This window comes from Eucalyptus grandis, chromosome 8 (assembly GCF_016545825.1).
Source record: "Eucalyptus grandis isolate ANBG69807.140 chromosome 8, ASM1654582v1, whole genome shotgun sequence".
In the NCBI taxonomy this organism is placed as follows: Eukaryota; Viridiplantae; Streptophyta; class Magnoliopsida; order Myrtales; family Myrtaceae; genus Eucalyptus; species Eucalyptus grandis.
This window is the reverse complement of record NC_052619.1, coordinates 67,098,684-67,123,315: the sequence shown is the minus strand read 5'-3', so window position 1 is coordinate 67,123,315 and position 24,632 is coordinate 67,098,684. Positions and strand designations below refer to the sequence as shown.

The window sequence follows — 24,632 nt, the reverse complement described above, 5'->3', positions numbered from 1 at the left end:
TACATAATGTGCCGTGCTACTTAAGCCTTTGATTCTGGCAATAAAAGAACTAACAATCTCCCCACGAGAGAGAAAAGGGGTAGGAGGGAGAGACAAAAATCCATTCATTGCATGGAAAACTGTACACCTCTTTTTTATCTCAAGAAAATCAAAACAGATGATTTTGCCCAGCAGAAAAGAAGATACCACAGAAAAATATACAGATTGTGATAACATCTAACACTGGTAGACCGAGTAACTCTTGCTCTTCCATAAAAAGCCCCAGCCTTTGCCTGTTTTCCTTCTAGATATAGACTTACAAAGCGGGTTGGCTTCTGGAGCTGATGACACAGTCCTGTGACTCGTCTCCTCCAGCTGACAATGATGCCGCTGGCTCAAATTGGCAGGAGATTGATCCCGTTGCCGTTGCTCCCGGAACAGCATCAAAAGTTTCTGAGCCTTTTCTCTTCCTCTTAGTGTACCATTCACTGAAATGGACACCAATGCAGGTATAACACCTTCTTGTAACACCATTTGAATGCACTTGTCATTTCCATTACACAAAACTAAAAGACATAACACAGCTTGCTCCTGCTCAACAGGCTCTCCAGTGTCAAGTACCGTGGCAAGTAAACTTATTAGCTCAGGGCAAGATACCATTTCATCTTTTCCTGATTGGCTTGAAGCTAAATGTATAAGGACAGCTATTGACTTTTCTGTCCACATTTGGTCGCTAGAATCTGCAAGAAGAGATTGAAGGCCACTAATAATGCCTGCTGAAAGAAGGTATCCAATATTGTCGTGGTAGGTGGAGAGATTGTAAAGGGCATGAAGAGCATCAAGCTTGCATTGAGGTGCCGTTTCATCTTTAAGAAGCTGGATCAGAAAGGGTACAGCCTGACTCGTGCCAATTATGGGCTTGCCATCTTCGAGACAGGACAGATTCAGATATAGAGCCGTTGCTGATGGATGAGAGTTATGGTTGGATATCATTTCCTCGAGAAGTGGAATGACTCCAGCAGCTAATATCAACTCCTTGTTCCTGAGGTTAAAGAAGCAAGGAGAACACATGTTAAAACACTGTGTCAGGCAAAGAATGATGCAAGAAACTACAGGAGGAGAACTGGGAGATAAAGAAAGTGAAGGCAAAAATAATCATTGTTGTGCTGTTTAGCATATAAGGAATGGCATAGCAATTTCTCCTATATGAAAAGACAAAAGCAGCACTTTCTTTTGTGGTCAAAACAAAAGCAGCACTTGAAACAGGTTATAGGTGATGAACAAACTAAGAACAGAATATCCTTCCACCCCTTTGTTTTCAAACATTCAAGTTGTAAGCAGAATGGAAAAAGAAATATACCTCCTGCTTAAAGAGAAGCCCTCAGAGGACATCAAAACTTGAGTACAAGAATCAGAGAAAAGACAGAATAGTGGAAAACACAAATGCCAAAACGACAATATTGATCCAAAAAGCATGAGACTCCAGTCCTATGGTCATAAGAAGTGAAAAGGAAGCCATAAGGGGCATTGCATGGAAACAATATCAGTCATTCTGCAGACAACAGCAAATTCCCAGCAGCTGTTAATAAAAGCAATACAAACATGCAAAATGGAGCCCAAGTGGGTGAAACTCTAGTACTGTACCCACCGACTGGCCCAAAAGAAAATTATAGCATTCACAATTGACTGGATACCCTATTGCTTTTGCTGCATAATTAATTGTCAAAATGCCCAAAAGAGTATTGAGACCTCTAAAACAGCAATACACTAAAAGACAAACCTGTTATTGTTGACAGCAAGGTTGAACAGAGCCATTGCTCCAACGTCCTGAGCCATTGCATTCCTCTCATGGACAGCCAACTCCAGAAACTGCAGAAGGGCTTCAACAAAGCCATTGGCCCCCATGAAAATTCTAGCCTCCTCATCATCCTTTAGCAAAAGCCTGATTTGTTCTACCACTTTGCACTTTCTGCACAATTCCTCTCCTCCCTTTAGCACTCCAAGAAAATGATCATTTTTCTGAAAAATATTGACCTCGGGCGCAGAAATATTTTCTTTCTCATCATCTTCCTCCTCAATGGTACCACTCTCCTCCAAAGGAACAACTTTGACAAACTTTGACTTGCAGGAACCGAGACTGTTCATCAATCTTGAATTCGTGGACTCAGACTCGGATAATGCCAGCCTCCAATAATTCAAATCAAGAGACTCTGGAGGCCCCTCTGGAACAGGAACACCATTTTGGTCGCACCAGCTAGCAACAAGTCCTTTCACACAGTAATTAGGAGTCAAACAAAGATGAGACAGATTCTGTTGAGTTTTAGGACAGGTGTTGTGCCCATCACTAAACCACTTCTCAATACAGATCCTTTCATATGTCTGTCCAGAAGAAATAATAACCGGATCGTACATAAGCTGCAAAGATATCGGACACCTCAACTCTTCTGGTGGAAGTGGCATCTGGCCTGATTTCCTGATGTTGTGCCTGAAGTTAAAAGAACTCAGCTTTGATAGCTGTCTTTCAAATGCGTGACCATTGCCCACAATGCCTCCTTCATCAAGGGAACCCTGGACGGTTGGTGAACAAGGAGTTGATCCCTGTGAATCATTGTCGTCAGAGAATTCACTCCTGAATAACTTCGAATACTTTCGCATTAAATGTAAAAGATAAGCCACAATTGACTCCTTTCGCTTATCTTCCTCTGCTCTAGCTCTTTCAATAAGTTTCTTTAATGCTCTTCTCTCTGTAAGAGCCGCTCTAGAAGAAGTGATTCCAAGTTTACTAGCTGCTTGATGGAAAGACTCGAGTTCATTGTTATCGTTAGAGTCATTAAACTTTCTTCCTTGTTGGAGCAATGCAATTATTTCCTCGCCCACATGCTTCTCCTGCGGATCAAGGGTAAATACAACAGCCTCCAGTTCGGCAACAATCTCCAATATCTGCAAAAGTAGAATATTATGTTTGGTTCAGCCTATTTCAATTTAAGCAAGACAGACTCATGGACTGTTCCAATTACTAAAAACGAAAACAGAAAAATAAAACGTGCCAAGTAATGGCATTCAATGAAATTGCCAAAGCACATACAAGGGTAACGAACTTGTAGAAACACATATATAATTGCCACAAAGCACGTTTCCATTAATAAAGAGTAAAAGAGTAGGTCTCTCAGAGCCCCTCATCTAAAGCTTTGCTTCCTAAATAGATAAAACACCTCAATCAACCACATATAGATCATCCTAATCAATTGCCTCTCACCAATCGAAGAAAGGTCTCCATAAAAATCAGTTTGATTTGTTAAAAAAAAAAAATTGCCCCTGCATCAATAGTAGTTTAAACAACTAAAAATTACCTGACAACTGATAGACTGTGGGACAATGTCTTCAACTCTTCTAAGGCTATCTGCAAGAGCAGATCGAGCTTTTTCAAATTTAAGAAGAACAGAATCTCCTGTTATTGCCTGCAAAGAAAAATGGATTGCTGAGAGAAAACTACAGAGCTTGGCACATGAAATCAAAATTAGTGATAATCATGTAAGATAGGAGAAGAAGATAAGACGTATGACACCGAATGCCTCTTCATTCTCCCAAAAGAAACCTCTGTTGGAAGCCACGTAATATTCACAATGCTATAAGATCAGAAATAAGAGAATGGCATCTCTCAGAGTTCCAAGAAGAACATTACCAGGTAAAGTTTACTACATTCGGAGCAATGCCGAAGTATGTTCTTTGTTTTCTCCAGAGCCACGTGCAATGAACACAAAGCCTGAATTCCAGATTTGCTTCTAGGCCTTGCAGCTTCTAATTCAGGGAAAATTGCCAATACTTTGCAGTAAATTGCGGAGAGAGTCCTACACATATCTCCATGTAACTGAAAAACGCAACTTGTCAAATCAGTCACCAAACTCCAATTGTAGACAAAATAATTGCCTCGTCATGGTCCAGTGCTAAAAAACGGCACTTTAAGCTGATCTTTATCAAATTGTTCATGATACTCTTCATTATTAGAGCCTTCCAAAAACTAGAACATAACTCAAACCCAAGTATACTCTGTTTTAATGTGCCAACAAAATAAACAACTAAATATTTCAGAAGATGGAAGCACTCTTTTAGATGGTTGAGAAAGTATCAGTACAATATTGACTCACAGCCTTAGCTTCTATTATGAAGAATATCTTAAAAATCAATTCTTTCGGCAAATTTCGTGGGTATATAGTCCATTCATACCTTGGCATCGCTGGCTGCAAAATAACTTTCTTCAACTTCAACAACGTCCATAGGTCCTGCTAACGTGGAAAACTCCTAAGCAACTTTCTACAGTCTGCCACAGAAAAAAATGGAGCAAATCCATCATCAGAAAAGAAACGAACTTCATCAGTTTTAACTTTCAAAAGATAACACAGCTACTAAATTCCAAAACGGCCAAATAAACTGGGAAGGGGATCGAAGATAACAGGTTACAGGGCATAGTTACTTCAGACAAAAATTTCATTATCAACAAAAGCAGCTAAAGGAAGACGCGGCCAGAAACAACAAATCCATTGTATTCAGTTTCATCCCTATTGGTTCGATTCTCTGCAGAAATTTAAAATGGATGAAATTCGAAAAGAAAAAGAAAAACTTTCTTATCAAAGGCGAAAAATTCCACCATTTTACCTTCCTCGCATATAAGCGAAGCAACAGGCAAACAATGATTGCTTGTATTAAGACAATTTAACGCCTATTTAGGACACAGCATAACGAAAACTCATTTGTTCCCTCAGATAAAAAGGATCTAAAAAGATTAGAACATCAAAATCAAAATCAAAAAAAAAAAAGAGGAGAAAAACCGAGGAAGGATTCGCGATTTCGACATTTCCTCAAACGGAATATGCGAAATTCCAGAAGTCCATTTAAAAATAGGAAAGAAAACATGACGTGCGAGACGAACCAAAAAACCACGGAGCGATTGAGCTTTATTTTTCCGCCAACAATTCCCAGCCGAATAAAATAAAATCCGAACAACGACTCCAAGCATAACGACGGAAAGCGACGGGCTTATCCGAGATCTCACCCGAACCGGAACAGGGCCTCTGATTTGACGAGCAACAATCCGATTCGGCGAAGCACCAAACACGCAAGTGACGCCGAAACTCTGCGCAATCAATGCCTGACGCGCGACGCGAATCGTGCCCGAAAGCAGAACGAAATCGTCCGTACGAGAGCGCGACGAATCCCCATCGGCCGAAACACGAGAACGGAAAGGAACGAATCTTCGGCGGGGGAGAAGCCGGGGGGTCCGGATCCGGAATGCGCGCGGATACCTAGAAGAAGCGAGGGAGGAGGAGGGACCACGGAGGCGGCTTCATAGGAGAGCGCCGGCGAGAGGCGTAGGCAGGCGGAGACGGAGGAGTAGGTAGGCGGAGACGGAGGAGGGAGCGAAAATGGAGGTGCGAATCAGCGACGCGCCGCCTTCTCCGTCGACGCCGCGATTCCGAGCTCCGCCGGTTCGGATGGCTCCGGGAGAGCGAACAGGTTTCTCGCGCAGAAAGAGAGAGAGAGATGCAAACCGAGGAGGAGGAGGAGGAAGGAGGAGGGAAGAGGACGAAGGAAATGATAATAATAGTCTCGGTGAAGAGACAAAAAGGGAAATAATGGCAATGGCTATTTTTCTTTTTTCTTTTTTTTTCTTTTTTGGCGATGGCTAGCTTAAGGGAAAAAGAAGAAGCATTCCGTGGGGCTTGTTTATTTAAGTGATTTTAAATTAGTTATTTGAAAAGGGGAAATTAAATGGGATGAGAGATTCGTACTTACTATCGTTTTTTCTGTTTTTTCGTTTTTTTTATTTCTAATTTTAAAGCGTTGGGAGGGGGATGATGTCGAGGAAATTAAAATTTGGCGCTTAAAAAATAGGGGGAGGGATTAAAGTAATGGGGAGAATTTCTTGAGGGGGGGATTTTGGCAATATATCGCCGCTATTGTCTCCCCGGGTCACCGGCCGACAGTTGCCGACCTCCCCGTTTGTCGGCTAGCAGATCTGTCCAATTGTACCTCGGGAATGACCCTTGTGTCCTCCTCCGATTGGATAATTTCTCGTCCCCCTCACCTGCTTTCAATGCAAATCCTTACGCCAATAAATGAATCAATTCGGGAATCGGCTTTTCTTTTACATTTATGGCTCACACATTGACTCTCCCAAAAACGAGAAAATATCAATTTTAAAAAAGAAAAGGCGATGAACACTCGTCTTGAACAAATAGTAAGCACATCCGACCAAAAAAAAACGAACAAATAGTAAGCACGATATCGAAAACGTAATCACCGCCCAATAAATTCCACCAAGCTAGCGGAGAAACAAAGTGTCGTTGAGTTTATGTATACAAGTCGCTTTTCAAAGTCCTCGCATGTGCAGATTTCATAACATTTTTTTAAGTAAAAAAGTGGGGAGAACCGACTAATTCTTGTAAGTTTTATATATATTGTCATAAGGATTCTACACTCATTACAAAATGTTTGGTTTAATCTGAATTTACTTCATGTAGCCTGCAGTCCAAAAATGTGAAATTGACAAGACTGTTATTGCATCTCACCAACATGCCAACAATTCGAATAATTCACTATTATTGTGAATAAATCTGTGATCACGTTAAAAATAGGTGAGAGATTTATTGTTAGGACACAATTTGCCATGATTTTGTCAAAATTTTGGATGTTCCAAAAGAGGGCCTGTTAGGCCTAATCTTCTCTCGATGCTTCCTTAATCATAAAATCCATTTGTTTTTTGGTTCAATCCTACTGTATATGCACTTGAATATGGTGCTCCAAGTGGACCTTGTCACCAAGCACAATATGAAAAGCAACAAAAGAAGAGAGAGAATAAAAAAACAAAAAAGTAAAGGAATCAATCGTGTATGGAAACATAGACATTATGAAGATCTAAGAAAAATTGCACCGCCATCATTTGTTCCATAACCAAAGAGGTCTCAATAATTCTCCCATAGTTGTATAGAAAATTCAACATCACGTTTGAATTTCTCAATCCAACTTCCTAACTTGGTTTTCTATTCAAATGGAGTTCTTCTTGAACAATAATCCTCGACAAGAAAAAAAAAAAACAAAAAAGGTAAACACGTGGATTGTCGGGAAAGACCTTTATTTGAGATAATTACCAATTTATAATTCTTTTTATTTAAATCCGTTGATCATACTTTTGTAATTAAAATTGAACTGATGACATTGACACTTGGGAAGAGGGAAGAGCTGTCAGGGGCAGTTTGGGGAGCGCGTTCCCAATCGCGCAGCGGCTGTCTCCAGGCAGGAGTACGGAAACAGGAATTCCCTCGGGTGTCCTTGTCCAACCCCAAAAGAGAAAAACCAAAAAATGAAATAAATAATAAGCAATGGCTCCGGCCTCGCAGCTGCTCCACGTGGTCGTGTTTTTAACCACGAGTTTTTACAGCGAGTCGCACCATCACGCCTGTAAATTACCGAACTCGCCCATTCCAGATCCGTTATTCACGGAATCCCGCCCACCCAAATCTCCCTCTTGCTTTCCCTCCCAATCAGCGAGGGAAATGAGATTTCTTCGGCCGCTAGCGACGAAACCCCCACGCGCGGAGGCACGGCCGGGCAGTAGTTTCGATGCAGTGATGCGGTTGAAGTAAACGGCATTTTTTTTTCCCTCCGGTCGAAATTTAAGATGTTATCAAAATCTCAGAAAATTATTAAAATAAATTCATAAAACTTGACAAAAAAATAAAATTAAGTCATAAAATTACTAAAGAAAAATACAATAAAAAACTAAAACTTGTTGAATGTGAAAGATGAGGCTAAACCAGCATTATTGTGGTCTAAAAATGATTTTCAGATTTTTCAAATTCAATCAAATTAAAAGTGCATGCACCATGAAAATTTGTATTAAGCAAAGGGGAAAATTTTACCGACCAAACAATGAAAAAGAGGAAAATCTTGAAGTCAATCTAAATATGCTCCAAACTTTTGCCTGGCTCATTGTTGAAGGGATTGCAATGGAGATGAGTTGGACTAATTTGAGTTCCCAACTTGTTCAATGTATATTTTTTTTTTTCTTTCTTGTCAAGAATAGGAGGTTCGGGTTTATTTGACGGGGACAAAAAAACTTGACCCCAGCAAATTATAGTTTTCAAATACACAATACATTTTACATTGAAAGAGTATATTCTATTGATACATTTGATAAATGCAATACAAAAGGCCAAAACATATAATAATTTTGAGATGACCTCACGTAGTGGTATGGAGGAAAAAAATGAAAACGAAATGGCTTATGAGTGAGAGTTTGAGATCTTCTATGATTGCGTGCATCATATTTTATTTTGATTAGTTGTGCTTGGGTCGAGATCAACTTATATATCTAAATTATTGAGTTCAAATTAGATTGAGGTTAAAAAGGGTTTTTCTCATGCACAACAAAATGATTTATCTTTAAATTCTTGAATTAATACCATGAAAAACTCAAAATCATTACACCAATAATAATGTTACCAAAAACTAATTTTTTGATAATAAAAAACCTCAAATTTGTATGCTTTGACAAATTTACCTCAAACTGATACATTTATGATAAATTCATCATTCGTTAGTTTCTATTAAATTTGATTAATACTACAGAAAACCACAAATCAATACAAAGTACATTCATCAATTGCTATGTGTATTATAATTAAGCAATTTGATATTAAAATTTAACAAAAAGTGCACAAGTGTGCTACTTTTGAACTTTTCATTATATTAATACTTAGTACTTTATTGTGTTTTTTTCTCGAACGAAGAACGAGAGTTCACTTGTATATAGGAGCGACCACCAACCCAAACTCAATAATAGTTATTTCGACCTTTTTATTTGTTTTGGTCACTCAATATTTGTTGGTTGCGCCATGTCATGTGTCATGTCATATGTTAATTAACCTAAGCCGGTAATACTTCTACCGTTGCTCACTTAATTACACTACTATTGTGCGAAATTGTTTATTACCGGAACTTTACTATACGAGGTCCAGGCTGCCACGCGCTATGGGCAAGCGTGACCGCGTGGGGTCCGGGGATCATCCCCCTTTGACGTTCGGAAAATTTGCTTACGTGCGCCCGTTGACATGCACGTAGCTGTCGTACGCGTGGCAATCGCTTGCTCGATCTCAAAATTCCGATCCCACATCATTCAAATGAACGGTTCTATTCATTCTTCTTCTTTTTACTCACTTTTGTCTGTGAAAAAAAAAATTGCTTTTTTTTTACTTAAATGCGAGCGATAGGGCCACCAATATGCTCTTGCCACTTGGCAAGTTAGAGGAGTGGTTTAATTTTCTCCAAGAATTAGAGAAACAAAAGAAAAATATTAACAAATAAAAAGGTGTAACATGCGGGGCCGGTCGGCTCTCATTTCTTAATGTTTCCCCATAGTCAGCTATCGGAACTTTACTAGTTTGAATGCTGATAATCATTTATTACATGTCACCTTTTTCTACCTAAGTTGGTGGTTTCTATTTATGGGAAGGCAGTATGAAAGTCTGGGGAAAGATAAAAATCATCATCTTATCTAATCACCTTCTGAATTTGGACTTTGGGTAATGATAATGTGCTCCAACGGTAAATAGCTTTACACACCGGTAATTAAGGAGAACAAGTAAATATAATCTTCAAATCAATGGTGAAAAAATTTCCCTTTGCATCGATGGCGTGTGATCTATTTTGTTGTTAGATTATCAATTTGCCTTATAGAGTCAACTACACAGTGTAATAAGATCAAAAAAATTCAAAGCACGTTTGGTTAATCAATTTGGGCTTTATCTTTGCCATTAGTACCGCCTCAAGGTTTGCGAGACCTTACCCTTGGTTGAGGCATCGGGCAACCTTGACAGGGACCGAGGGACATCTCTACCTCGTGCATTATGGCTTGAATTGGCATCGCGCCGTGCGTTTTTTCCCTCATTAGCGTCGCATCATACCTACAAATATATATTCCGTGTGACTTTAGAAAGGTCACGCTAATAATTGCATCAGGCCTGCTGCATTGTACGAGCAAGTAAAGAATTTCGAAAAACGTATTCGGCGAAAATCACGGTTTGCGACTATTTGCTTCCCCGACCAGAAAAGAAATCCCGGAAAATTACGTGGATAAAAGAGAGCCAGACATCTCTGACTGGGCCCCAGGCTCCCGAGTCCTGACGACCGAAAGTTGAAAGAATTCGGGTGGTGGGGGTCGGAGATCGAAGGAGCACTAACGACCAAAATGCATCACATCACTCGAGTCAAATCCGAGATTCGCGTCCGCTCCGCCTAATTTCGCTCTAGACGCAATCGAATCGACGCTAATAAACCTGCTTTTTTCCTCCCCCCAAAACCGTGGACCGTATCCGGCCGTTAGAAGTCGTAGGAAAGTGACTAATTTCGCCCGTCACTTCCGAGCTCGCGTCCTTATCCGCATATCTTCCAAACATATTTAGACATTTTTGCATTTTCTTTGAAATTATATATCTCGACTCATGCCGGTTTCAAATTAATCACGTAACATGTATGCCGCGTAATCACCGCTCGTCGATTGAGGGCCTCTAGGACCCACTAGAGAATCGTCTATAAAGAAAATTGATAGCTCTCAAAATATCTTATTGTGTTGAAAAGAAGCATTTTTCCTTCATGAAACTATTCGAATGAGTTTTTCTTAGAACATTGCCATGAAGGAAGCTATTCAATATCAGGCAATGTTGGCATCACCAATTAATTAGGGGGTGTCGTGCAAAAATCGAAATGTGAATTTTTTATTTTATTCGCATCCACTAAGCAAAATGGAAGATACATCTATAGCATTTCGACGAGACAACAATGTAGATGAAATAAGAAAAACAGCATTAATTTATTCAAAACAGATATTGGTAGCGAATGTCTTTGGAGCACGTATTAAGTGTACTTTATTTGATGTAATTCAATTTTCAATGCATCGATTATTCATGTTAAGAGGATAATCAGTGTATTTGAAATGGTAAAATTTCACATTGTAGTGAACAAAACCCTTCCAAAATACTTTTGAGTATTTCCCATGCATGAAGGTAAAAAAAATTTCATTTTCATTTCCTTTCTTTTCTACCTAAAATATCGTAACCCTCATTATTTAATTCTATTGTCTTTCATGGACAAATATGTGAATTCGAAACTAATCACTAACTTTGTTAATTTGAATCTTATTTTTATTTTCCCTCTTTTATGCTCTCGCATTATATTAACATCTTGTAGGGCTCAAGTTCAGTAAACTAGACCTTTTACCATGTTAAACATTTTAGCAAATTTAGTTTTAAATGTATATCAAATCTCGAACAAGTATCCATAACTAGGAAAAGTTTTTAAAAAAAAAGTCTTTAAACCTATTGTAACTGTATTTAATTTAGCCATAAACAATTTCTCTTTTCATCAATTAAATTCTAAATCTTTTGTATTTGTACCAATTCAATTCAGTACATCCAATCAATTTTGACCGGAAAATCATTGACATGAATGTCAAATGTTCTACATGACATAATTAATGCTAACGGAAACAATTATTAATAATATTTTAATAGTATTTTTTGTTAATTTTTGCCCATAACTAGTCCTATTCCAACCAAATTGCATGGTGGTCAATTCAATTCTAAATCTTTCGATTTTTCCAATTTAGTCCAAAACTTTTAGACGATTTGTCAATAAAGCAGTCATTTTAGCAATTTTTTTGCTGACATAAATGCTGACGATTTTACGTAACACAACCATCACATTAACGATTTATAGCCAAAATTAGTCGAAGTCGCAACATTGATAAATTGTTAAAATATTTAGGACTATATTGATAAAATCAAAAAATTTAGGATTGATTTGTCCGCCGTACAATAAATTCAGGCCTTTAGACAATCATCCTTGAAAAGAGAAATCTCGTTAAATTGTCTTGCTCAAACTTCTAGCTCCAGCAGCACGTTACCAAATTCTTGGCAATGCTCGTTTCATTTCTTAATTTCAATCGAGACTGCCTGAATATGGTGGCACGGGTCAAGTGGTGGCGCTACTGAGAAAGTTCAAATTAGAGGGGTGGGGGAACACGTGAATCGCGCGAGGGCCGGGGGTCAATTGCCGGTAGTTGAAGTCAAATTGAATTCGAAAGTGGCTTTTGTTTTAATACGCTGGATTCGTGAAATCTTACGGACCACATAAATTCTCCGGATTGGCCGAGACAAGGAGGGTGGCGAAATGATGTGTCCGTTCCACGTCGCCCGGTGAAACGATGCTCCCGCAATCATGATTCCCCCGAAGGAGGAGGGGCGAGACGAGCCAGCTTTTGACTAATTTGCACCCGCCTGTCGGTGAAAACAGATCGAAAATACAAATCACATTTTTCAACCACGAGAACTTCGGATTGACCCACCAGCCGATTTGCTTTGTTGGGTGAGGGAATATATTCGGGCCATCAGATGATTTTCTTTAGTGTCGGTCCACGAAGAGTTGTTTACGCTAAAAAGATAACGCGTGGTCGACATAGGCAAGCGCACGCTTGACAAGTGAGCAAAGACTATTTGCATGAGTAGCACGTGAGCATTACCACGCACACCTTGATGATGACTATAGAAGTTGATCTTTTGATTGGTATCAATATAAATTTAGTGATGCATATATTCAGTTATTGATCCATTATGATAATACTCCAGCAGCAATCAACATAGATATTGGCAATTGGCAATTGGCAAACAATAGAATGGTATCTGAGCTCTATGGAAGCAAGAGAAGCATAGGGATATGAGTACCAATTTGGGATGAAGTAATTGGAGAATATTAGAATAATTGGCGGTGATTCACTTAAAGAACATAGAAGCACGGCCGGCAATTGGATTTGAAAAGGAATGGATGTGCATATTTGGAGTAAATAGTTACCATTTTTAAAAATAAGATCACAAGACATGTCATGATTTGGAAGACGAGAACATTGAGTAGCAAGGTTGTGGGACAGTTACCAATGAGCAGTCTCGAATAAGAAATCTAGAATCGAGAACTCAATGCTCGCACACGGCTTCTTGGCACCTTAGCCTAGGTCCACAGAAGCTTAGCGCGAAACTCTAGAGTTGGATGATTAGACCAACTCCGTAGAGGTTGGGCCCAAGTCCATTGAGGCTAAACTTGAGACCTTAATGCCTATGCTCAGGTTCGCGATGCTCAAGCTCGAGACCCAAGTGCTTGTGTTGTGATCTCCCACGCTCAGGCTCGGGTTCATCAAGACCACACTTAGGACTTTGGGCCCATGCCCGGGTCGCTAGCTCCAACTCGAGTTCATCAAAGCTAGGCTCGAATCTCCTACATTCAAGCTCGGGTCCATCGAGGCCAAGGCTTAGGTCTTAAGCACCCAGGCCAGGGTCAATCGAGGTTGGGCCCAATACTTCGACACTAGGACCTAGGTCCATTGAGGCCAAGACTCAAGACCTTGATGCTTGCGCCTAAGTCCCTAATGCTTGTGTCCAAAGTCTATCAAGACTAAGCCTAGAACCTTGCAAACCATGCTTATGTCCCTAGCACTTGGCCTTAAGACCTTAGTGCCTGTACCTGGATGTCTTGTGCCTATGCCCTTATCCATCAAGGTTGAGGCCTAGAACCTAGTGCTTGTGGCGTAGTCCATTAAGCCTAGTCCCTTGGGACCCTAGTGCCTGTGCTCGGCTTAGGTTCCCCGACGTTCAAGCCCGGGTCCATTGATGACATGCTTGAGTCCCTAGCCTTAGGATCTTGGCAATTGAGCCTAGTCGCCAAGACCCTAGCCCGACATCGATGGACATGAGCCTCAGCTTAGGTCACCTGGGCTAGGACTTGATAGACTCGAGCACATGCGCTAGGAATCTGAGCACACCAACCTCAATGGATATGGGCATGAGCTTAGGGACTCAGGAATGGATGTTTAGTCTTCCGTGCTCAAATATAGGATTTCTAGCACAAGCATGACATCTAGTCATATATTTGGAAAATGATTACCAATTTTTTAAATTGAAAATCATCTTTCTAAATTTAAATATTGATTTTTCGTTAACTCATTTTTCTAAAAGATTTAAATGTCGGAAAACAAGGAAAATATTTTTCATGAAACAAACAATATCTAAATTCAAATTGTTTCCGATCTTTTATGAATAGTTACGACCGTTAAGATATTTAACCTTGCATGATACGTCTAGATAATGATTATTAACTAGTCATTTACAATGAATTATAGGGAAATAACGTAACCATCGTGTCCAAATTTTCATTTTACGAACTCTATAGCCATATTACCATCCGCAACGGAAAGTTACTAATTATATGAGCAAACGAATTAGGAAGCTTACAAACAAATCATGAGCCATCAAGTTGAACTGCTCAACATAGGTATAACCGATCTTATGATGGAATTGGGTAAATTACGACAAGTACGAGAAAAATTACTATTTAATACGAGATCTTTCCCAATTATTTGCTTACGGCCCCCTAGAAGTACCCCAAAAAGAGTTGACTTACTCTCATCATTTCAAGTGTTCGTTTTAGATTTTTCCTATAAGTGAAAAAAGATGTTTAGAGGCGACTCTCGATAAGCATAATCGTAAGAGCTCCTCACTGGCAATTGGAATGTAGAATTCAAGCCATATCTCCTAGCAATTATGTGCAAGCCTGCCACTGCCATCTCTCTAATATAAATTGGAATCGAGCTGCAGCCATCCTATGCTCAGCTCAAAAATTGGACTAATGCCATTGATGAGTCGCATTTTTCATTAGATCTAGGAGTGTCCGAAGATTTTATCAATCAATGCATGCTTCGAATTACTTGAGAGCGAGTCTTAAACATTCCAATCACTCACCTTAACTATAAATTTTACCTCAACAAGAGCCTTTACATGACTTAGATGCACACGAGCCCAAGAAAATTTACTTTCTATTTCCCATAAGGGTAATGCTTTGCGCATGCAATATAGCTTGCGTAAAAATAAATAAATAAATAAATATTTATATTTATATTTTGCCCCAGCTAGAAACAAAATTCTCATGATTGCCAATAAAAGCTTTGCTCTTTTCATCGCCTTATTTATGATCGGCAACCTAACGTGTTTTTATTTTTTGGAACTTAACGTGTTTCAGATTGTCCTGAACTCTTAATATGCGACAGGACTTCTTTCGTTGCCGACTCAGGTAGTTAGTTCATTGATTATGACCCAAAATAAAATAGTTCATTGGTTAACTTCCTGCAGAGAATGGTACAGTTTTCCAGATAGACTCCAGAGATGTCACTCCGCGTCAATCTCCGACATTAAGGAAAAAAAAAAAGTGAAGCTTATGCAAACCAACTTCGAATCCTACGCATTTAATTTTAAATTTAAGTGCGAAATTTTAATAAAATCCTTTCAATTAATTTAAATCACTGACGTGGCAGTATTCTTATCACTTAGCCGCCCTATGCTGCATATTGTCATGCATTTACAATCTTGGACTCGAGATTACGCCTTTTATCCTCAATGTAATTACGCCTTTTTTATTTTCCATTTATATACAAATGGCCGACATGCATATATCTTAAAAGGGACATCTACAACCCAAGCCTAAGGGGCAATAATCACATGCTATGCTCCCCAGACCCCACCCCATTAGCTAGAAATAACAACGTTGGACTCGAGTGTTTAAGCTTTACCTCATTATTACATTTGATGTGGTCCAAACTCAAGTAGTTTGACTTAGGTTGATGGATCCTTCTAGTTGCTCATTTTGGGCCTAGCTAGTGTATTTAATCAATCGAATCTATCTTATCATGTCATCATCACGAGAAAGCATCTTGGGTAACGCTTATAGCGTTGCCAACCTAGGGAAGCAAGTTGATTAATTAAGATTCATAGATAATTTGCGTTTATGTTGGAAGTATCTCAACCTTGACCGACGACACAGATATGTTTGATGGACAAGATACTTTCTCAGGCACCATCACTAACTTTTTACAATAATTTGAGATGTTTGAAATAGAATGGATCTCTTTTCACATGTCCTAATTCAAACTAAATCAAGAAAAAAAATTGCTATCCCTTTTAAGGCTTCAATTAGGATGAATTGATTTTGTGGTATAATTGGCCGTCAATGAAACACAATCGATATACCACCCATCGTTGCAGCGTGGATGGTAGGGCTTCTTGGACTCCACGCAGAGGTCCCTGTTGGCCCTGCTTCGCAGGGGAGGTTGAAGCGTTGCGTGATGTCTTGCCCGGGTGCGTGGGTGATGGTTTCTTGCGCTCCCTCTCGGGTTTACTTTCATTGTCGGCCGTGCGGTGGGTTACTGGTCACAAAAAAAAAAAAAAATGAAACACAATCGATATGGATAGAGTAATATTCGAACTCTAGCATACGAAAGTTAATTCATCAATATTCTAAGCCAGATATTTTCAACCCGCGAAAAACATTTTCCATAGATTAATTAGCTTTCCTTCATCCTAATACCGGAATTTTTTTTGGGGAAATAGTTTTCTTTAGATAAATGGATTATTGCGGATTACCGCCAAGCACGAAAAGAACAATAATGAGGGGGCTCACCGGATGCATGTGAGGCTCGAAGTGGAAGTGGGGGCAGTGCAGTTATTAGCGACCACGTTCCCCCCATGAAGTCCCCCTTCCCTTCCTCCTCGCTTCCGCATTAAAAGAGAGTACGCCATGCCCAAAAGTGAATTGAAATCTGGGTACGTTCTTTGACCCTTTTTTTTGGGGAATTCGAAGGCCGTCTTCAATTGCTGCCGGTCGATTTCGTCGAATCAGATGAAGATCGTGGGGGAGTTGCTTCGCTCTTTGAAGAAAAATGGTGTTTTTTTTTTTTTGAAAATACTCGTCATGGGGTCTTTTTCCTCGCCCCCGACCTCGCGGTCCCGGCTTCGCTTTCATTGGCCTTTTCAACATCATCACCAATCGAGGCCTAAACGGTCTACTGAAAGGGGAAAAGAAAGAAGACAAAAACTAAAAGGAGACGTCGACTATTCCTGGTTATTTAATGGGAAGTTTGACGCGACGAAAAATCTCAATATGATGCATCACAAAAAGATACTAAACGGATATATTTACGACAACTTTTCTCAAATTAAACTTTAAATTAATATATTTATGATAACATTTACTCTAACTACTTCTTCTGACATAAAACCCCAAAATCATGTCCACTATATAATCTAAACTTTTTTTTCTCGTGACATAAAAAACTCCAAATTTATATTTATATGATACACTTACCTTCTAACAAGGTTCAGTCAGATGATTTTTCAGTAACGTGGGCATCATGTCAACACCATTTGCCTTTGATGTCCATGCGGGCAGATTTTTTACGGTGCTCATTGAAAAAACCTTGATGGGTGGTAAATGCGTCGCATATGCACAATATGGATGGGATTATATGCGTCATGGAAAAGTTTTTAGAACAAATGTGCTACATGGGGATAGGTTGGAATTTTCTGTCGGCTTTTTTTCTATTTTAATTGTGAGTACTCCTGTACTTTCCAATTGGGGGCAACTTCGAATTAATAAAGTTGCAAGTGCTTCTTTAAAAGAAGGGGTATTTTCCATCGAACGAATTTGCATACTCCTAGAAGAATGGATGGCTTTCCACTCCTACGAGCAGCGCCCACGCTATTTTTGGGCTTCTCCTCCGCCACGTCCATTTCCGGGGACCACGATGCGCACGCAGCTGGCCGATCAAGGCAAGGACCGACCCATCTTTTCTTAGTGACAGACGTGAGACAACTGTGCGTGGGCTAAATCCAGCTGACGCGAGAGCCTGTGAAAAGGAAGCAGCGCCCTCCGAGGTAACTTAGGTAAAGCCGTCCGCGCGGTCCGAAAGTGACCGGTCCGTGGATTAAAAATGGCCCACCCCGTCCTCCGAGAGGTGGCGAGTTCAATTCACGTCCAATGAAAATGTGGACCGCTCGTGGTGTTGAGCTGTCAAGATGTGGGATACGTCATGTGGACATAGGTTCTAGGCGATAGTATTTTGGCGGGCGATGTGATGGGCTTGTGAACTTTGAACTATCGGGTCGAGGGCGGTACGGAGCAATAAGAACTCGAACGGAATATTTCATAACGAACGTGGGATCTCAATTGTAATGTCCATTGGGAGTCGCTAGCGACTGTCAGGCCCTCTTCAACTTTTTTGCCAATAAAAAAAGAGTTAGGCCATCGGAGCGATGATAAAAGTTTTCACGAAAGAGCCCTTTTAAGTAAATTGTAGTACCCACCAAAAAGAAAGAGTAAATCGTGGTCTCATGATAAGATATACCGATTTTGCCTAAGTGGAAGGCATTATACACTTTCAAAGTCGTGATCGTGGACCTCATTCTTCTCGATTGGGCCTGAAAAGGATCGGCCCCTGGACTTTGCTTCTTCAATAGATCTAACGATGGATCTAGATCTTGTGCGCTTCTCGAAATATAAAATTCCAAGCTTAGCATTCGCCTGCTTAAATGATTCCTTTTGGACTTATGGTTCTGGAAGCCCGCTCGATTCGGATCGTGCGTCTTCACCCGGTGCAAATCTCATCGGTTCTCATTAGTCCCGATCGCCAGCTCGATCCCGTTCGGGCCTGCTAGGCCCAAATACGCAAGTGGAGGCGTCCCGAAATGCTCCACGTCGGAAATTCGGAACTGGAAATTTATATCCGTGCTTGTCGTGGAAGGGTTCCGACCTGAGAAAATATTGGGTACGTTTGGGGTAGTTACCTTAGTATTGCACTAATCCATTTTTTTACGTGTCAATCAAAGGCCCACTTTTAAGAAAAGCAGTAATTTCCACCGTGGAGACAGTTTGTACAGGAATTTTCTGATGTTTATATAGGCAGCCATTGTTGCAGCAGCAGTTATGATGCTGATAGTAGATAACCGTCATACTAGTTAGGTCATGTTTTGCATATGTGACAATACCCAAAGCCAGGCAATTCTTTCTGTATAGGCTCCACTGCTTCACTACTTTGTTTGTTGGACGGCAACTATCCGTACCGACGTTTTCGTCTTATGAGATTCCGTCACTCGAAATTTTCGTTGGATTGTGTCACTGTGAACATAGCAGCCAGCAACATATTGAGCGGTTTACAAAATTGTTTTTTTTTTCCCAAAATGATGTGGTAAACTGTGTTTTGAATATTTGAAGAAATGAGTCATATTGAATTTATATCCTTTTTTAAGGTAATTTCTTTTATAAATTAGTATTTTGTCTTTCAAACGGTACTTCCAACTCTTAATTTTCAGAGTTGATGCAGTTATGTGCTAATGTAACCTTGCCTAATTGGAAAAGTGATCCTAGATTTTATGATCAAAGTGAAAATAGTCCTTCGAAATTAAATATGTAATATAAAACCCAGAAAAGCAGTGCAGCGTACTTTTTATGGGTTGTGGGCATAGAACTCTATTCCCATTGCATTTGCCGTTGATTTCTATAATGCAAATAAATTACCTCTTACCAACTCCGACTTTAATCTATCAAAAAGGAATTAGCCATTAATCTATTTTATTTATCTAATGTATTGATATAATTAATTTAGATAATTCAACATAAGTGTCGGTGGACTCAATAAATCTGCAGTCTTGCCTTTGCACAACCCGTAAAAGAATCATGTGAAATTCACTTGATTAGATTTGTGAATTGATTCTTTTTCTTTTTTATAGAGTCACAATTGCAGTAATGATGAGCTTGTGGATTTTTAGAGATCGTAGCCAAACTATTAATGACATCCAAACAAGACATAATATATGAATTATATCATATCTTATCCTAAACAAGTGAGTCAACATGAACATCAAGGTTCATTCAATATCCATTCGATTAAAAAAAAAGAAAAAGAGACGACGTAATTGAATTGTGAAACCAATGATTTCCAAAAATACCATTCTTTCTAAATACAGTGGAGCTTAAAAATTTTCAAATCAAGGAAATTCAAAATCAGAGTCGCCACCGAACTCGTCCATACATAGGCTTATCCAAACTTACTGAAGCTTTTCACTTATTAAAAAGGACAGGCCTCTTATCTCCTAGACGGGCCATGGGCCTTAGGCCCAAAAACGGATATCCAAATCCCGGGTCCAGGCCCGGCCCGATCAGCCAAAAAAGCAAGGGGAGGAAAAAAGAAAATAGGGTTTTTATTTTCCTTTTCTTGCGCAGGTGAAGAAAGCCCGAGAGCAGCAGCAGTAGCTTCTCCTTCTTCCTCACCTTCCTACTCTCTCTCTCTCTCTCACTACTTCACAGTGTCCGATCAGTCAAGCCGCCGGAAGACCGCCGGAGAACCGCGAGAGCAACCCGCGCGGCAGCGGATCGCTCCCGCACGCGGCGGCGAGCTAGGGAGGAGCCCTCCCAATTCGTGCGCATCCCCAGCCTCGCGAGCGCCCTCACGGTAAGCCGCGGTCCCTCTATTCCTATTGCGCCATCGAGAATGTGGATTAACTTGTCATATATGGGCCGGGCCTCATGGCCCATTTAGGCTTCAGGCGGCCCAGCAACGCACTTTTCCTGCAGAGCAAGAAAGAAGAAGAAAGGCATAAAACCTCTCCGCATCGCGCTCGTCGTCCTAGCTCTCCTCCGCATCGCGCTCGATCGCTTCGCAAGGTCTCGTCTCTCCATTTCTTCTTCGCCGCATCGTCTGTAACAAGGTACTGTCCTGATCCGTCGGCACTGCTCCGGTGCCGTTCGCGCCTGTTAGGGTTTCGCAGTTCCCCTTTTCGCCTCGCGCCTGTAGTCAAATTCTTAGTGGAGAGTATGCTCGAGATTCGGTTATTGTAATGAGAAATTGGAATTTTTCTTGCGGAATAGTTGTCGTTGCTTCAGTAATTTGACAATCGAGCTTGCCAGAAATAGCTCGAATTGGATGATTTCGTTGGCAAGGGTGGAATTCGATCTGTCTGGAGCTATCTGAGAAACCTGTCTTTGCGTGGTTTTCAGTTGCCCGAGTTTTTTCTTACAGGTTTTAGCCATGAAGCTCGATACCAGCGGCCTCGAGTCCACCATGCCGGTTTTCGGGGTGAACAAGGAGCTTTTTGAGGGGTTTTCAGCTGCCCCGGCTTTTGAAATTCCTGGTGCTTGTGATGTGAGTTTCGAGAAGCCATTCTTTTCTTTGGATTGGCTGTGTATGCCGAGTTGATCGGTTGGACAATGGGTTTTTACATTCGCGTTTGTTTTTTCAGTTCGACAACTTTCAAAAAGAAGCTGTGCAGATGGTGAAGCCAGCTAAGGGAACTACTACCCTCGCTTTTATTTTTAAAGAGGGCGTTATGGTTGCTGCTGATTCTCGAGCTAGCATGGGAGGCTATATCTGTAAGTTCATTTTTGTTGATTTAGTTATATCATCAGGATGTGTGTTATGGCTATTTATGTGGGCTGGAAGGCAGGGGGGAGAGAGAGAGAGAGAGATGCCCATGTTTCGTTCAAATAGATTCAGAAGCTCGTATTCCTTTATATACTGTAGTACGTGTTATCTGCCTTTGGGTCAGGTAATGCACTGTATATGGTTGTCTTGATCAATGTTCATTAGTGCATGCCCCAATGAAGTTTGCTGTGCTTAACATTATTATGATCAGTTTTTCACTTATGTTATCTGCAGCATCTCAGTCCGTGAAGAAGATAATTGAAATAAATCCACACATGCTCGGAACAATGGCTGGAGGAGCTGCTGACTGCCAATTTTGGCACCGAAATCTCGGTATTAAGGTAATCACTTTTCTCCTCGACAGGAAATTCTTTTTTATTATATTTTTTTGTTGATAGTGATACCTTATGAAAGGAACTCTGTGACACTTGAATTGCAAATAGTGAACTAGGATATACTTTGCATTCCCCTATTGAGTTGCTGCTTCAGCAATTGGAAATCTGCTCGCTTGTTTCACACTCAGCATGTTGAGCACGATGTTTTCTCCTTCTTGTCATCGTCAATCTTAAGATTCTCTGGTTGCATGGCAAGCTTATGAGTAAACAAAGTAGAACAATATGAATCTTTTTTTTTCTGATAGACTTGACTAAAGAAAACCATGAAGAAAAGGGAAAAATTAGCTTACTTTCTTTCTTAGAAACTCTGGATTGCTAATCTTCACGCATACTAAGATATTTCTTTCTTTTGGAAGGTTGTGTGTTATATAATGAGGAATGGGGAATCATAAATTGTAGGTTCGCTTTGTGTTAAACGATACTTCGTTCTATAGGCAGAATTAACCAATGATTTGCATGCGTAAGTTTGTGGTTTCTCTATGTCTAGTCCCAATTAATATGAACAACTGTGATGGAAGAGTGTTACTACGGTTTGTAAAGATATATGTATACTATAATCTATCTCCACTGTGTCTGAACTTCACGATGCTGAACTTTACATGCTTTTAACAATACAAAGTGTTACTGAAAATGTGCTTTATCTGAATAGTGTCGGCTCCATGAATTGGCAAACAAACGGAGGATTTCAGTCACAGGGGCTTCAAAGCTCCTTGCAAACATTCTTTATTCCTATCGTGGAATGGGTCTATCAGTTGGGACGATGATCGCTGGCTGGGATGAGACGGTATTGGCATGTCCATTCAAAAAATATATAGGCTTTTCGTCTGTATCTTTCAATATCTTGCTTCTACTCATTGTAGGGCCCAGGTCTATATTATGTGGACAGTGAGGGAGGAAGATTGAAAGGGACTCGTTTCTCGGTTGGATCTGGGTCACCATATGCATATGGGGTTTTGGATAGCGGGTATGTTATTTCTTAGAAGTATTAGCCTGTAGGTTGTCAATTGTATTGGACTAATTTGCTTTTCAAAAAATGGATGCTCAAACATCTGTTGGATGCGTTTCTTACTCATTTCTTAGTCAGAAATCCTTCTTGTCAATGTATTGCTTATATATGCAGAAGAGGCAACATATTCACCTAATTATCGGCAGTAAGAACAGATGAATTAATCTGTTTAAATTATAGAAAGAGCGAAAATCTAGTGGGAAGCATGTGGGGGTTGAATGCTGTGTTGAAGCTCTGTCTACCCACCCCAAATGAAAGAGCAAGAATGAGAACAAACTTTCTTCTCCATCTTCTTTTTGTGTTAGTCATAGAACGTGCTTTTATCTTGCATCTGCATTACACACAGTAAGAAACTAGATGGGTCTTCGCTCTATGGGGAGTGGAGAAGTCCTTTGACTAATGATGGTGGTCAGACTTTGGATCGTGAATATAAAACATGCAATTGGTTATTTATTAAGATATTGTTGGAATACATATAAGTGCAGACACTATAACCTTCAAACTTAGATTTATCACGAGGTCTGGACCAACAGAGGTCATTCCTGACAATGCAAATATGCAATATGGATACTCTTGCTTTGGGATGGTTCAACCTACATGCATTTAAGCTTTTTGTTAGCAGTATCCCAATGATTGAGTAGCTTTCCCTTAGTGGCGTTAGTTTTCATTTGTAATTACACCAAACCCTGTTGAAGTTTGAAGTTTCTTCAAGTTTTTATTTATTATTAATTTGAAAATTTTCATGAATACCATTTTCAATCTGATGATTTTCCTGCCCTTGCATTTGCTAGCTATCGTTATGACATGTCAGTTGAAGAGGCTGCAGAATTGGCTAGAAGAGCCATTTACCATGCAACTTTTCGTGATGGAGCCAGTGGTGGAGTTGCAAGCGGTACTCTCTCTCTCTCTCTCTCACTCACATATGCATGCATGCGCAGAGCGCACCCACATCTGGGAAATATTTGTCCAAGCTCACATGTGGTTCTTACATGGTTCGATAGGATGAACTTTAACATGAGCCTTTTTTGTTCTCTCCCATCCAGTCTATCATGTGGGACCAACCGGTTGGAAGAAGCTATCTGGTGATGATGTTGGGGAGCTTCACTACCATTACCACCCTGTCACGCCTAGCACAGTGGAGCAGGAAATGGCTGAAGTAGTGGCGGCGCCATGAAAGGATCTCTTCTTCAACTGAATGCTTTGAGTGGGTTCTTTTGTGTTCCATCTGCCGGGGAAGACTATCTTCACGTGCTTATGTATCTTGATCTTCTTCTTCTTCTTTTTTTTGCTGTTGGATTGATGAGCAGAACAGCCCTTGATGAACCTGAAATGAACTAAAATTAGAAGAGAATCTACTCAGTGCTCATTGCCTCCTTGGTTATCCTAGTCAACTGTACATGTCAACTTATAGCTATCGTAATGTGGTACTGCTTTCGGCCATTAAAAATGTCAGTCCTTGCAGAGTTTTGAAAAATAGGACTTGACGCCCTGCCTGTCGTGGCACCTTGATGTTGGGATGCTTGGAAACCTGAATGGAAGTGGCAAATTGGTCAGGAACATCTTTCAATCACTCTCTTTATCAGTAATCTCTCTCTGCGGGCAGCTATCGGATCTAGGTCAGCAAGGAGTGACTTTGAGTTGCTTTTAAGGTTTTCGGACCCCGTAATGCACATTGGGTTATTGTCCACCTTCTTGTCCTTTGCTTTACGACAAATGTTGCTTGTGATGGATTTGAACCCCACCTTGACATCAGTGGTATGTGGGATGACATCTGCATAATTAGGGGCCGGTTCTTTATCCAATTCCTTTTGACCCCAGCTGGAAAGAGCCAGGATTTGATTTGTACTGCGTTAGGTATGTCTCTTCAGAGCAAAGTAAGCGATTGCGTCTTGCTTTCGAATCCTTGTAA

The 24,632-nt window shown here is 40.3% G+C and overlaps 2 protein-coding genes across 3 annotated transcripts; one reads left to right on the top strand and one right to left on the bottom strand.

Moving 5' to 3' along the window:
* Positions 1-80: 80 nt before the first annotated feature.
* Positions 81-5,562, bottom strand: LOC104415697 (U-box domain-containing protein 45). The gene is made up of 6 exons (XM_010027032.3): positions 5,030-5,562; positions 4,204-4,297; positions 3,662-3,847; positions 3,330-3,437; positions 1,760-2,919; positions 81-1,021 (listed from the first exon to the last, which is right to left on the bottom strand). The coding sequence occupies exons 2-6, from the start codon at positions 4,252-4,254 to the stop codon at positions 217-219; spliced, it is 2,310 nt and encodes a 769-aa protein (XP_010025334.2). The 5' UTR covers positions 4,255-4,297; positions 5,030-5,562; the 3' UTR covers positions 81-216.
* Positions 5,563-20,448: 14,886 nt separating this feature from the next.
* Positions 20,449-24,170, top strand: LOC104415696 (proteasome subunit beta type-5-B). Of its 2 annotated transcripts, none has more exons than XM_010027030.3 (8): positions 20,449-20,609; positions 20,921-21,043; positions 21,141-21,270; positions 21,557-21,663; positions 22,367-22,501; positions 22,578-22,681; positions 23,515-23,615; positions 23,767-24,170. In XM_010027030.3, the coding sequence occupies exons 2-8, from the start codon at positions 20,930-20,932 to the stop codon at positions 23,895-23,897; spliced, it is 822 nt and encodes a 273-aa protein (XP_010025332.1). In that variant the 5' UTR covers positions 20,449-20,609; positions 20,921-20,929; the 3' UTR covers positions 23,898-24,170. The 2 variants fall into 2 exon arrangements, with proteins under 2 accessions (XP_010025332.1, XP_010025333.1); XM_010027031.3 differs by having other exon boundaries at positions 20,461-20,609; positions 20,899-21,043; positions 23,767-24,094.
* The last annotated feature ends 462 nt before the right edge of the window (positions 24,171-24,632 follow it).